Here is a 15,691-nt window from a genome sequence, read left to right on the forward strand (position 1 = left end):
AAGTTCCATGCCTAATTCAGTCGACTACCGCTACTGATTTGCGCATGGACCACATCAGTGTCTACATCAAAATGTTCTCATGATAACCATGTGAAACATGCGAAATTTTAATTATATTGTATGAATTATAAACCTCGGTCAACGATAGCGTTTCCGAATCTGCCACAATGTCACATGTGGACAGTAAACAACTGATTTAAATAAAATGCAAAATAACTCCAAGGTTAGGGTGCCTGAGGTTGACAGCCATATAGAAAAGCACTTTCTGGTAATTGTATTTCAACATCCAATTCCAAAAACATTTCATAGAACACCACATTGTTCGGCTTTCCCGAACTCATTCCGCGAGATTTGTAAAACAGTGTTCCCACGATGGATACCATTGGGACGGTCGACTGTGACCTGGTAACCGACGTTTGACCATTCACTTTCTAGTGTTTTGACGGCTGTTCGGCATGACTTTGTCTATTTTCCTTTTACAGGCAATTTTTGAGCCAATGGTAAGCGCGGATGACTATTTTGTGAATGTAGGTAAATTTAATTGTGTTTAGCTTTGATCGCTTTTCGTTTAGAAATGGACAAATGTACCAAAAAAGCAACGCTCTAGAAGTGGTCCTGGGGAACATGTCTTCGAGAGATTTTTTAGGTTTGATACGAGAAAAATACAATATTAAGTAAATTGGTATGTCAACAGGAGCACGAATATATTTTTTCGTTGCCCTCTCCTCTAACTAGGGCCGGTAATTGTTCCTTGTTTGGATGTATAACGCGAGCCGACATACGGGAACGGATGCGGGATATATACTTTGTACAGCGGGATATGCGTGCGAACCGCCACATCTGTATGGATAGTTTGCATATACCGTGTACAAATGTATCCTGCAACCGTACCGCTCTCGCTCCCGTGCCCGCATTCTCGCATCGGTTTGAGTGAACCTTTAAGGCCAACGCTGACCTACGCGCGGCGAAGCGCTTTTTTACATTGATTCAAATTGCAAGAGGCAGTACCAATAATTTCCAACATTTAATTCAAAATAATTTTCTTTTTCGCATACCCTCGCTACTGTCAGTAAATAGCCGTGTGAACAGCACAAATTTTGATTCTATAAAATATTAGTTTTGGCCTAAGAAAGGAGATTTAAACTTATTCTGCGTTTGAAAATCAACGGTTACTGACTCCTCTGCCACCCCGCTTCCTATAAATCTGCAGGCGTTCCATCAGTTGCGTGTGGAATGTCGGTGTCAAAAATCTCAATGTGTAAAGTGCCACGTCAGTTTCTTTCGTGTCGCTCAAAGGAATCACCACGGACTACATCCCAGAAGAGACTAAGGACGAATGAATAAATCAACAGTTCGCTCCGGAAAATGTTAACCAATGGCATAGAGTAATTACTCTATGCCAATGGTAAACGAAACCCAATATTTGCATTTCTCTTTTAATTTTTTTCTCACCAACCATAAGAGTTACAAATACGGGTAGCACGTCTTTGATAGGTTTTCGGATATCCTCTTTTCGATTTTGCAAATTTTTTTCCAAAATTCCAACCACGAAAGGGGGCACCCCTAAATTTGGTATCTGGGGGTTTTTGAACATGAAAATTACGAATATGAAATTGTTGAAAATGTCGCAAATAACAGAAAAAAGAACGATTTAAGTCGATATTATGATTTTACAAAATGACTATTATAATAGCGAACTATCCTCGTTAAGCATCACGAAGCGTATGATTGATCATTTGTAATAGTACTCATACATTACATAAAGGTAGATAAGTCCGGTATTATTGCCTGAGCACCAAGATTACATCTCGTGGCGCTTGCGCCGAGGGGTAGGTGCGAAGGCAATAATAGACTTCTCTACCGTGGTATATATACTATTTTTTCACTACTAGTACTTGAAGTCCTCTAAATTAACATACTATATTATAAGAAAGTGAACGGTTCATTATAAACTGAACGTTATGAGGAAATTACTGCCTCCCACATTCAAAAAGATGTTGTGTACAGTCACTTTTCGCCCCTCATTCCATTTTAATCCTTCTGGGAGAAAAAGTGACTCTTTAGACCCTTAAACGAATGACAAAACACTTTCATTTAGTCCACGAAGTACAAAAAAAATTTTGAATCTGGTAATAGTTTTATATTCCAAGTGCCTGTAGGTATACTAAATTTCATTTAAATGCTTTCGTAAATAAGAATTGGCATTGCGCCTGCGCAAAACAATATTTTTAAAACGTCGTCAGTTTTACTTATATTCGTATAGTGTCATAGTTTCATTTAAATATCTTCATAAATAAAAAAGTTAGCATCGCACATGCGTTAAACGAAATTTTGACACTGTGCATGCGCAAAACCACAAAATGAGCCCCATACACAATTTATTTCGCAGTTACTAATTTTTAATTTCATTTGATCTTAAGACAATATTCAAGAATGAAGTTTTTAATAATATCTTTAGTATATTTTTCTTAAAGAGCTTTGTAATTCCCAGTCAATTTTCACATGTTGAATAGGCTAAATGTAAAATTATAGAAATCTTGAATTTTTGATATTTTTATCCTACTTTGTTACCTACATGTTTTAGGTCGCGGATCGCAAAATGAAGAGAAGCCAGGATCTTTTGAGAGTGTATTTATTGAAATGTAGAAATACATATTGATTCGATGACGTACAAAGATAAAATGGTACAGCGTAGTAAACCCCATTTCAACACATTTAACATTTCATAAAAATGAGCAGAGCAGGGCGGCATAAATGTGACTTGAGCTTATAAGGAGCATTTAATTCGGGGATAGGGCACTTAATTAGCACCTAATTATAGTTAGTTCACTTTTCATTTTCTTGGTTTTTTGATGAGTTCATATGCACCTGATAGAACATGTAATAATTTAAAAAAAAGGAGCATTTAATTCGAGGATAGGGCACTTAATTAACACCTAATGAGCACATAATTATAGTTAGTTCACTTTTCATTTTCTTGGTTTTTTGAGGCAGTGCTCTGATGAGTTCATATGCACCTGGTAGAACATGTAATAATTTTTAAAAAAAGGAGCACTTAATTCGGGAATAGGGCACTTAATTAGCACCTAATTATAGTTAGTTCACTTTTCATTTTTTTGGGTTTTAAAGGTAGTGTTCTGCTGAGTTCATATGAACCTGACAGAACATGTAATAATTTAAAACAAAAAGGAGCATTTAATTTTGGGATATAGGGCACTTAATTACCACCTAATTATAGTTAGTTCACTTTTCATTTTCTTGGTTTTTTTGAGGTAGTGTTCTGCTGAGTTCATATGAACCTGGCAAAACATGTCATAATTTAAAAATAGAGGAGCATTTAATTCGGAAATAGGGCACTTAATTAACACCTAATTAGCACATAATTATGCAATATGTTTGATTGTGTTCTGCTGACCCTGCTCTGCTAGGTTCATGGACTTCGTTTATTGAGCGAAATTTCGGGTTGTGTTTTCTAAAAGTAACAGCGTGACAGTTCTCATTATTGACTACTAGTCAATAATGTCCACATTATTAACCGCTTTAAACAACTGCCGAGAAATCCTACTTTACATCAAGTGGATAAAAGGTTAATAATCACTTCATCAGACGCACGTAGTGAAAAAAGCATATTCTATTGCTATCCGGTACGAAGAATCGCCATTATTTTGCTGATTATACTACACGTAAAACTGACCATGGGTTGCTGTTTTCAACAATATTCATGCTAGCAGCATTGGACATTCCTTAATTACTTTAATTACTAATCTTGTGTCACTCAGGGTTTTGAGGGTTAGGGAATGTTGTTAGAAATTAGTCAAGCTAGCTATAAAAGGTAAGCCATGGAGAAAAAAGTGTAGGATTCCAGAGTACGACATAGATCAAATAGTTAGGGACGTAGACAAGGACACTTATTTAGAAATGAAAGAATTAGCGCAGAATAGGGTGAAGGACTGAGGATTGTGGACTACGAGAAGAAGAAGATAAAATTTAATCACGGCGGTATACTGTTTTAGTATATTTTGCCTTCAGAATAGTAATAACATTGTGAATATAAACACTAAATGAAATGATGCTTCGTAAGCTTTCTGCATGCCCGACATCATCACGAGAATTAAAGTTGACAACCACTTCAGGGCGGTTTTTTAATGTTTCAGTCCACTGCACGTTTTAGCCTTATCACGTGATCGACCACTCTTCAGATTACATAACACAGCAAGTTTCTCTTCAGGATTGTACTTGTCGATGACAGGACTATCCCTGTGGTAGTGTCTAAAATAAACAAAAGGCTATTGCACATCAAGTGAACGAACTGTTTGAAGTACCTATAAAACACATCGAAAAGGCTTGTATCTGTCCGCATTGATTCAATAAGCTTATTCCACTCACTGGGTTTTAAGCTACTCAAGTTATAAGCATCTTTGGCCGAGTAAAGGCGGAACCATTGTGGCGTATCCTGAAATTGTTCGTTGGCTTCGTCTAAATCGAATATCCAGGTTTCGTGATCCACGACTTCCTTCATTTGGTAATTAAGGGTTAAACTCCCATTACAATTTACTTACTCTTGTTGTAGTGTCGTGATCTCCGTCAATGTGGTAAATCCGGTAAGCTGGGTTCATCAAATCCCAAGGAGATACGGATGGTGCAACGTATGCGATATTGATCGGTCTGTCTGTTATCAAATTTCAAATTTTGATCTTAAGCTTTGATAACGATATACATACTACACGGTTAGAATTAAATTATACCTACCGGGATTCACGTCGTCATAGAATAACTTGAACTCATCGGAATGAGTATGGCCAAAGAATTGGGCTTTTATGGTACTCTCATACCTATTAACAATGTCGTAATAGTTTCTGGACCAAACCTTTAGGCAATCATCGTCCCCTGGAGCCATGTGTCCTGAAAGAGTAATCAACATGGTTGCATGATTTTTTTAAACTAAAACTGGCTACCTATAATGTGAACCTTCTCGCCAATGTTTTCGGCTTTTTGTAGAAGCTGAACCAACCACTGCAGTTGACCGGCGGGGTCCGTACTGTCCGCGTACAGCCACCTAAAAAACGCTGACTAATAGAATGCGTAATCAAAAATAAATTACCAATTGAACTTGTAGCAAAAGTTGGTATTTAACGAAACTACTCTAAGTCCTGGCCGGACGAGATGTGAATAATATCCACCAAGCAAAATCGTTGCATCTTCTGTATTTGGTATCCAATCATGCCATAACTCAGCAATCTTCTCATAAAGCCACGTCGATGTTAAGTCGAGCTCATTTATTTGAGGAGGAAGATAACTAAAAATGTGGTAGGTTAACAATTATTTCAACACTTGACAGACAGTTACCTTCCATCAGGAACACTTTCATGGTTTCCTAAAGCAGGAAATACGCGCGTATTCGGAAAAAATTCCTTTAATTTGGCAATTGTTACATCAATATGTTCTAAAGCACTTTCACGGGTTTCATTCCAATCATCGTGAGGTACTAAGTCTCCAGTTAGTATAATGTAGTCCAAGTCCTGAAACACGTGCGCTAAATAAGAGAAGTAATTGAGTTTCGATGTACAACTTACCGGATGGCGTTTTGCAATACTTCCCAACATATCTTCGATCATATTTTTTGGTGGGTCGCATCTGTAATGGCCCCATCTGTAAGAAAAAAAACTTTGGTAGCATTTTACTTTCATACATCATCAGAACATCTTGGCAGCCTACATACAGGATTTGGCATCGCCTTGAGTTGCCAGGAGTATGTGGAAAAAGTCTGAAGCGCATGTGAATAACGATGAGCTTCATATTCCTAGTGGTCTACCCCAAAAACGGGTTCCATCGAGTGGCTTGCAAAATGGTTTTAGAGAGGGAAAAATTAATCGTAGTGGGTCCGGTGATCAGACCTGGAGAAAGAAGCATCTCTAAAGGAAGTGGTAGCATAAATCTGAACCCGTATATTCAATACTCAATACCGGTATAACATTGGCAGGGCCGAGATACAGAACCCGACGACACGAAAAGTGTGAGCGAGGTAAAACAGCAAAAAGATTTCAAGATACGATGTCGGAGAATACACGAAGTACAGAGGCCAGCTGCAAAAACTGTACAAACTGCACGAAATGTTATCTAGACTCTAGAAGAGTTACAGAACCAGCATCAGACGGAGCAGAGTGATGAAGAAATGGATGCAGAACAACCCCTCCGGATCAAAAAACAGAAAGTTCGACTGAGGTAGTTTAGAGTTGGAAGACTAAATAGTGCACATGCAGATTTTAGAGAGGATCTAGTAACGAAACTGGAATATGAATACGATACCATACCAGAAAGGCTGAACGTGGTTACTAAGAAATTTAAACACTTTCCAAAATCACCATTTACATATTTGGCAAACTAGAACGGATGTTACGTTACCTTCCGGCTGGAAAGACAACCAGTTGATCCACAGTAGAGGAACGCCTACAGCAAATTGGTTCGCGGCAATTGCCGTTAGTCCCTTCCACGTAGTTCAGGTCTAAGTGAAGGTCTGTCAGCTGCAATACCTTTAAAGTGGGGGTTCCAACCTAATATGATAAAGAAGTTGTTTCAAAGCAATATAGCTTCTTTTCCTCACCTGTGGTGTACTTTCCGCCGTATCTGGCTTACCGACATTTGGAAAGGAGACGTTCCACTCGTGAAGTAAGCCATGTTCGTATGGGCATCTCTCTCCTAACAATAAACTGCAGATATCCTTTGCTGCTAAAATTTAATAAGTCACGGAGGAAGACTTTGAATAAAATTCACTTTACTTGACTGTGATTGTTTTAGTGCGCTCATCACAGTTGGCACGTATACATCAATAAACCCTTCACATATTTTTTTAGATATCAGTGTCTCAGGACATAGCCGCCCAAGTTCATTTTTTATAAACTGAATGGGAACATTTAGCTTTACAGCGACCAAAAATGTACCTGCAACTATTAAACACAAAATTAGCTTTTCCGAAGTGTGCCAAGGAAATATCTGCTCACGTTTTTCGCACAAGGAACATAAGGTATTTGTAGTACCATTTCCTAAGGCAAATTCGAATCTAGAGCTGACCTAGAAACATTTCTTTTCCAACAATTGAGATAGTGATGCAACTACGTACCTGTTGCAAATCTGCGTTTTTCCATTTGTCTCCAAGGAACAAATTGTTACCTACAATTAAGAAAGATATAAGGCAGCTATTTGTCATTGAAACATTGCTCACCTGACATTAACCCAAGAAGAACTAGTACTGGTACAGGGTTCATTACAAATAATTAGGAATGAGACAACTCAGTTTTCAATATGGCTTCCTTCCTATCTACACATTAATTAAAAAGGATTCAGATCTCCTTTAAGCTAAACATGCCCATATGCATAACAAAAGTTTTATCTTACGTAGCAATTAAAATGAAGGTTTAGGCCTGTGTAAACTAATTGAAAGGAATAATTTAATAGCAGGCCATATAGATACGGTTTATTTTTGGAACATTTTCTTGGTAAAAATTGTGTACGTATACAATATTAAATATTTAAAATCAGGGATCAAAGATTTTGCAATCACTAGACTTACTACCGGATTTATATGGATTTGCTATCGTAACTAACACAAATTTTTTAGATGAAGCCGCTCTGATCTGCGGTTGAGGAAAAAATTCGTCAGTATTGCAAGTTAAAAGTCTATTTGTAGAGCGTTTCTGGAAAAGGGTTTCTGGCCAAATTTGATCAGGTTATTTTAAATTTAGTTTTGAAAAGGCATATTACAAGGAACCAGCGTTCCAGTCAGATTCCTCTTCTCAGTCAGCGGTTGAAATTAGTTAATGAGGCTGTCAAAAAAATTGTGAAACTCAAACTATCAAATGTCGGTTGCTCGCCTGATAAAAATTCCGCGCGTTGTGTTTCTTGTTTTCTGGATTTCCGGATTGCGATAGGAAGGTGGACAAGGTCCCCGCGTACCTAGACCTCAAATTCCCGCCCTTTGTACTACCTTCCTGACTGGAGTCTGTTACGTTTACTTTGGGCAAAAGTAACAAAATTAGATAAGCGCACGGTAAGCTCGGGAAAAGTAGAGGTGGGTAGGGGTGAATATTGGGGTTCTTAACTACAAGCAAAAATAAAGCAAAAGAGATAAATAGTAATATGAATAGGCGCCATTTAGTCTTCAGTAAAGTTCGATAGAGAGGAAATACTTACCAAAAAGGAGAAACAAGACAGACTAAGAGATCATTTTTCTGGTCTGGCGAGCTAAAAGAGAATAAAACACTTGATAGGGATAGAATATAAACAATAGTTGACGTCACAATCGATGGTGTTTTAATACAATGATCTCAATAATATGTATTACAAATAAGATACTGTAATATACAAATCTGCTATGTCAATCTTTCAATTTAAATTAATGTTAGAAAAAGAAGGGGGTCAACACCTAGTCGGAGAAAATATTTAATCAAATAGGCTTCCGTAAAAATAACGGAGCTATAAGCGTTAAGTGAATATCAAGCAATGACGTAACAGTTAGAATTCGATGGTATCGAAAACCAATATGGACGAAAATAATAAAATTTACCTTTTGAACTACAGGTCGCAACGGCCTTGTTGAGCTCAAGAAGGGCGCGTATACTGCAAATCTGTAAACAGACAAAAACACAACAAGCAACAAGAGGGGTAATGATCGTGCTGCACAAAATATCGCGTACCTATAGCAATGTAACGTCTTGACACTGAGGCTAATCGCATACTGAGAACTGAAATTAATACTCAAAATGACTCAAAATGACAGAGGCACGACCCAAAAGGTGCTCTTTGTTTCCAAGGAGATGTTTGTAAAAGGGAATATCCGCTACCTTGGGGTTGCGATAACCCTTTTGGGCTATATCTTGCAATTAATTTCAAAGGAAATTATTCTATGATCTGACATCGTCGCTTCTGGAGTGACTTGCCAGCTCGTTAGGTGGTCAGAGATACTCGATGATGCCAGACTGAGATCAATCGCAGTCTGGGTTTGGCTAGTTACGAACGTGGGTTCGCTGCTCTGATTGAGAATCTCTAGATTAGTACTGTGATAATCCACCCTTATGGTTAGGCAACACACCTTTACATCTGAAACAAAAACATGATATGCTCTGTATATAACCAATCGACCGTTTTGCGCAGATGCCGAATACTAGGGGATTTTCGTAACGAAGCTAGGGGAGAATGAGGAAGATGGCGACGAGGTCGACGGAAGGCATCACGCGTTCCCGGTTTTTTTATTCTTGATTATTTTGGTGGTGGTGTTTTGAAGGTGTATTTACAGGTAGTAACCATTTTATTCTTTCTTGTACTAGCTATTAATAATTGAATTTCTTGCCACAATTTGATATTATTTACATTTTGCTGATTTTGCATAAACTACGATATATGAATCATGGCGTACTCCATACCTTTGTTTTGAGTACCGTTATCTGAATCATGTTTGTTTGCCATACTGTGCAGGTGATTATGCCATTGTTTTGTTTAATTAAAGTAAGTATTTATTTCTGTATTCACGAGGAGTTGATTATTATCAGTGCGATGTTGCTCTGTCCGATTGATCCGTAACTATTCCGTGTGGGAAGCACCTAATACAGTTAGATTGTTCGCTGTATCTGTTACTTTCTGATTCGTGGCGCGCTGCAGTTCTTGTGCGTTAGCTATACGAAGGGGGGCTCTTTTATTTGATGTTTCGATGTTTGTGTGTGCGAATGGTTCATTCGGTCTCCGTGGAGTAGGTACCTAATACAGTTCGACCTTTCGCTGTATCTGTTGCCTACTCGTCTCGTGCGGATTGTAGTTCTTAACATCTTAGCAATACGAGTAGGGGCCCTCTCATTAACATTTCCACTATTTAAAATATATTCTACTTGAGCGATAATCGATGAATCCATGAATACTTGGTATTGGCCAATGGCATTCTCACATGTACTTTTCGTGTTAAATTAAATTATGTTAACGGAAGGCTGGAGTAGAGCCACACCATTTACATGTTTCCTATGTGTAATGTATGCCTTATACTTACACCACGAACTTATGTATATGTTCGTGACTTATACGCACCTTGCATATAAACAACAAAAATGAGCAAAACCTTTATTACACACAACTCAACAAATAATGACAGCCATGTTGCTGTTACACCCTGCATGCAACTTAACTTGACTTATTTCCCTAGCTAGATTAAGTATACACAGATGCCACATCCCTCCGCACCAAGTTACAAAGTACAAATACAACATTCTACAGGTTTAAACGGTTAGGAGCTCTTATTGTCCTACGTGGCCTATCATTAATCCCAGAACAACTAACCTTAGGTTCTAATACATGGTCTTGCACATTTACATTTGGATCTACGTTAACTGCACTGGTCGTTGTGTCATTCACGGTCGGAGGCACCTCTTTATCTGACGCACTCGTCGCCGGTGGTTCGCTAACACTAAAAGTTTTATCTAATAAGACAGGATTTGGTGAAGAAGATGGCAATTCGTTACATCTACTATTTATCTCTTCAGAAAAACTTTCGTAAAATTGACCAACTTTTATTATCTGGTCTAAATGCCTCTTCCATACCAGATCCTTGTTGTCAAAAGGTGAACATACGTAATGTTGTACTCCTAATTTATCTGTTATCATCCCTTTTGACCACCCCGGTTTCACAGTACGGTAGTCTTTAATGTAAACCGTCTCCCCCACCTCAAACTGCAACATACGTTTGCCATGATGATACTTAATTTGTCTCTCCCTTGCCTTAATGACATCGGGAGTCGTTAAAAAATCAAAACGTGTTTTCACTTTCCTCGAAAACATTAATTTGGAAGGGGATTGACCCGTTGAGCAATGAGGAGTATTACGGTAAGATATTTGCTTATAAAACTATTCATACCTTGTGTGTTGCTCTTTTGATATAATAGTTTATTTAGAGCATATTTAAAAGATTTCACAGAATTTTCTGCCGCTCCATTAGTTGAAGGATGGTACGGGGCAGAGGTAAGATGTAAAATACCATTATTTTTACAAAAAACTTTGAATTCCTCGCATGTAAATTGAGGGCCATTATCTGAGATAATGGTGTTTGGTAATCCAAACCTCGCAAAACAGTCCCTGAGTTTTTCAATTGTGCTTGCTGAATCTACTTTTGACATCTCATATACCTCAGGCCATTTAGAGTAAGAATCAGTTATTATTAAATACGTTTTCCCATGAAAAGGCCCAAGAAAATCGATATGTATTCTATCAAAAACATGTTTCCCTTCATCAAATTTGATTAAACACGCTTTTGCAGGGTTTGTTGAATTTGCCTTACAAGCGTCACAATTTCTAACATAGTTTTCAATGTCGGAGTCTACTCCGGGCCACCAAAGGTATTGCCGTGCTAAAGATTTCATTCTAACAACACCATTGTGTGCGCCATGTAATTCTTGTAACATTTGATTGTGGAATTTAGGTGGTATTAAAACCCGATAACCCCACATTATAATATCATTATCAATACTAAGTTCCAACGCCCTTCTATAGTATGGTTTTAAATCATCGGAAACTTGACTTGGCCAATCGCCATCCCTAATATACCTAAAAACTGAACTTAATGTAGTATTTGAACGAATCTCTTTCCTAATATCACTAGACCTAACTGGAATGTTGTCTTCAACTAAAAAATTAAAATAATCATATTCGTCTCCTTGATTTTCAGTGACTTTTAATGGCATACGCGAAAGACCATCAGCACTATTATTAATCCCTTTAATATGTTTGAATGTATAGTTGAACCCACTAAGAAATAACGCCCACCTCTGCAGCCTTCCCGCTGCCATCTGTGGTATTCCCCGCTTTTCCCCGAAAAGTGCCATCAACGGTTTATGATCAGAGCCCAGGATGAAATGCTTCCCCATTAAATATTGATAGTATTTCCTGACACCCCAATATATCGCTAATGCCTCCTTGTGTATAGTTGAATAATTTATCTCATGTTTATTTAACACCCTAGACGCAAAACTGATTGGTTTTTCTGTTCCATCCTTAAAGACATGCAGCAAAACAGCGCCTAGCCCCACGTTTGATGCATCACATACTAATTTTAGCACCATGTCAGGGTCAAAATGTGCCAACCCAACGTCTGAACAAATTGCATCTTTTGATTCTAAAAACGCCTTCTCACACTCTTTTGACCATTTAAACTCTGACGTCCCTCTTAATAGTTTGTACAAAGGCTCTACTAACGTTGATAAATTTTCGACAAAACGCCCGTAATAGTTTATCATACCTACATAAGCTCTAACCTCTGACACGTTACTCGGTCTTGGACATTCCTTCATTGCCTTTATTTTGTCAGGGTCTTTGCGTAAACCCTCCTTGTCAATGATGTGCCCTAGATATTTAATTTCCTTTTCAAAGAATTTACATTTTTTTAGGTTTAATTTGAAACCAGCTCGAGAAAGTTTATCAAAAACCAGCTCCAAATTTTTTAAATGCTCTTCGTGACTACTCCCTGTTACCACGATATCGTGTAAAAAATTTATAACCCCCGGGATACCCAACAAAACCTTTTCAACAATCTTTTGAAAAATACTACATGCTGGTTTTGTACCATACGGCAGTCTATTGGGTTTGTATATGCCCCGATGTGTGCTCCAACACAATAATTTTTTGTCTCCTCAGTTAATTCTAGCTGATTGTACGCATTTGCAAAATCTAATTTTGTGAATTTCTCCCCCCCTTGTAATGCTGCAAAAAGCTCCTCAATACGAGGCAGAGGGTGTTTTATATCTTGCATAAATCGATTAACTGTTATCTTATAATCTGCACAGATTCTGATCTTACCATTACCCTTCAGCACCGGAACCAATGGTGTAGCCCATTTAGAATCTTCCACCAATTCAATTACTCCTCTTTCCTCTAACTCGTCAAGTTCCTTGTTGATTGCTTCCTTGAAAGAAAAGGGTACTGAACGTGGTTTGCAAAACGTAGGTTTACAGTTTGGGTCAACCTGTAATTCAATTTTATCATATTTATAGTGCCCTAATGTCCCGTTAAATTAATTTTGATATTTTCCTAATAAGGAATCTAACTGAGAAACTGGGCTTAATGTGTTTATAACAGCATGCTTCTCAATCTTAAAATTAAAAACATTCATCCAATCTCTACCTAATAAAGGTGTTGAACCGTTCTTAATAACTATTAGCCTGCATTTCGCTGAAATATTGCCATACTGAGCTGTTACTGAAATTTCTCCCAAAGGAGTTATAATGTTACCGTCATATGTTTTTAACCTAACATTAGTTGAACAGAGTTTACAATCTTTAAATTGACTACTGTAAACAGCTTCTGGCAAAACTGATATTCCTGCTCCCGAATCAAGCTCCATTGACAATAGTTTGCCTTCAATAACCATTTCAATTTTAATAGGTTTAACATATTTGTTAGCAGTCACAAAATACATATCAATAAAATCTAAATTAAGTCCATGCTCACCTTGAGAAGTGGTTGGTTCTACATAGTTATTACCAGCCCTACAAACCTTAGCTAAATGGCCCACCTGCTTACAAATTTTACATTTGTATTTCTTGTATTTACAAAATTTAAAGGTATGACCGCCATTGCCACAGCTGTTGCACTTTGCCTCAGCTCTTTTGTTGCCTTCTCTTTCATGCTGGTCGGTACCCTGGTTCGTGCTGCTCCGCTGGCTCGTCCCTTGGTGTGGGTTGCTACCCTGCCTCTTACTGGGCCCCTGGATTGCTGGTGTATTCTTGTGCACTGAAATTGCATTTACACTAGCGACACTGCGAGTCTGTACCAACGCTGCTTCTTTCTTAAGAGCTACTTCCACGATTTCTGAGAGTTTGCTTGTGTGTTCTTGTTCGCACACCTTGTCTAAAATTGGGCCTCTTCTTAAAGCTGCCACAAACCTGTCCTTCAGTATTTCATCCAGATTCGCACCAAATTTGCACTCCATGGCCTTGGTTTTGATTCGGATGAAGAAATCTTTAATCGGTTCGTTTTCTAATTGCCTCAAGTCATAGAACTCGACGCGCTCCTTAAACACAGATACTTTCTTGGTAAATTGATTTTTAAGAATTGTGCAGAGATCACTGTATGATTTAGCATTAGGTAAATCGGGATCACACAACCCTTTTAAGGTACTGTATGCGTCGTCACCAATGGCTGTAATGAGAACGGTCACTTTCCTGTCATCCTCGACGTAATTTGCCAAAAAGTATTGCTCCATCCGCTCTTGGTACGAACACCAGTCGTTTCCAATCTTGTATTCGGCCAGTGTCCCTACTTGACCCCTCAAAACATTTACTTGCGCCATTTTGTCTTTCCCGCGTGTGTCTTTTTCACCGGAACGCGGATACCTTGCCTGTTGCCGTGTAGGTCGTCTACCTCGTCGCCAATTATGTAATGTATGCCTTATACTTACACCACGAACTTATGTATATGTTCGTGACTTATACGCACCTTGCATATAAACAACAAAAATGAGCAAAACCTTTATTACACACAACTCAACAAATAATGACAGCCATGTTGCTGTTACACCCTGCATGCAACTTAACTTGACTTATTTCCCTAGCTAGATTAAGTATACACAGATGCCACACTATGTACATGCAATTTATTATTTTACAAGTTATGTTATCTCTATTGATCGTCCAGGTTATGATGTCTTGGATATTTTGTTTTTATGAACTTGTTTAATTGCATTTGATTTGATTGTCTGATTTTTATCATACAATTTGAGATGTTTTATTTATATGTATTTTCTCTTGCTTTTTATTGCTGTAGGTGATTTATTTCATGTATTTGTGTGGCCTATGCCAGGGTTTTAATCCCGTAGAAGGTTTCCCTGGCATGGTCTTATTGTGTGCGTAATATATTTATTTGTTCTTGTCATTTCTTATGCACAAAAGTTCTGGCTTTTATTTAAATTCCCTTCCCGATTATGTTTCACGTCCCAACACATATAAGAACCAATTACACAACGTAGGAGTTCATTCCTGCCATCCCTATAGAGCCGATTGCCATCCAAATTCAAAAGTGCCGCGAAACGTTCATCGTTTCGACTTGAAAGGTAGGTGGCTCTGCTTGTAGTTCTCCCCCAGAGTTTCCAACGGTAAGTATAGGGTAAGTCAACGTTTTCTGTGTCGGCTTGTTAGACCCCTAAGAACATTACAGTACCTAATTGTCAGATATTCAAGTAAAGATTTACCCCTACGGTTGACGTTAGTGCTTCCCCATGCAGTATGATGAGCATTTGAGTCACAACCTATACTGAGGTGTTTATTGTTTTTCTCACAGTGTTCTATCAGTCCTGCCACCTGATTACTAGGAGGTAGGTTGACAAAATCTCCAGGGGAATACTGATGCTATTACTACTTGAGCTGACTGTATAGTCGTAATATCACTGCCGCGCAAAGGTAGCTAGGGACATATATGCAGGTTCTAGGTTTTTCTTGTCGTGTATCAATGAAAACGATTCCTTTTGTGTTCTCAGGACCAGAAACCTTGGTTTAATAAACCAGGGTTCTTGAATGAGGGCAATGTCCTGCTTTACAGTGATGCGCCCATCTAAGATAATAGTACAGTGTTAACAATTGGACCATTATCGTATCTTTTATGGTTTCCGAGATCCCCATGATAGACAGTCTTATTTTGGACACAGTGGATATCAGTAAAAATCTATACT

At 38.1% G+C, this 15,691-nt stretch overlaps 1 protein-coding gene across 1 annotated transcript; it reads right to left on the bottom strand.

Annotated features, from left to right (window-relative positions):
- Nucleotides 1–4,025: 4,025 nt before the first annotated feature.
- On the bottom strand, nucleotides 4,026–7,353 carry LOC116169301 (sphingomyelin phosphodiesterase-like). Its single transcript, XM_031485365.1, has 14 exons — nucleotides 7,220–7,353; nucleotides 7,118–7,167; nucleotides 6,999–7,068; nucleotides 6,777–6,944; nucleotides 6,602–6,726; nucleotides 6,403–6,551; nucleotides 5,574–5,649; nucleotides 5,347–5,519; nucleotides 5,102–5,296; nucleotides 4,956–5,056; nucleotides 4,750–4,902; nucleotides 4,560–4,669; nucleotides 4,323–4,513; nucleotides 4,026–4,269 (listed from the first exon to the last, which is right to left on the bottom strand). The coding sequence occupies exons 1-14, from the start codon at nucleotides 7,260–7,262 to the stop codon at nucleotides 4,143–4,145; spliced, it is 1,731 nt and encodes a 576-aa protein (XP_031341225.1). The 5' UTR covers nucleotides 7,263–7,353; the 3' UTR covers nucleotides 4,026–4,142.
- Nucleotides 7,354–15,691: the final 8,338 nt, after the last annotated feature.

The sequence above is a fragment of the Photinus pyralis genome, unplaced genomic scaffold, assembly GCF_008802855.1.
Source record: "Photinus pyralis isolate 1611_PpyrPB1 unplaced genomic scaffold, Ppyr1.3 Ppyr1.4_LG4, whole genome shotgun sequence".
NCBI classification, from domain to species: Eukaryota; Metazoa; Arthropoda; class Insecta; order Coleoptera; family Lampyridae; genus Photinus; species Photinus pyralis.

What these genes read in the sequence shown, in the direction of transcription:
- LOC116169301 (XM_031485365.1), bottom strand. Translation starts at nt 7,262, where the DNA reads ATGAACCCTGTACCAGTACTAGTTCTTCTTGGGTTAATGTCAG. An exon ending in GTATTGCAAAACGCCATCCG is followed by an intron (nt 5,520 to 5,573) that starts GTAAGTTGTACA and finishes CACGTGTTTCAG; the next exon opens with GACTTGGACTACATTATACT. An exon ending in GAAAGTGTTCCTGATGGAAG is followed by an intron (nt 5,297 to 5,346) that starts GTAACTGTCTGT and finishes CCACATTTTTAG; the next exon opens with TTATCTTCCTCCTCAAATAA.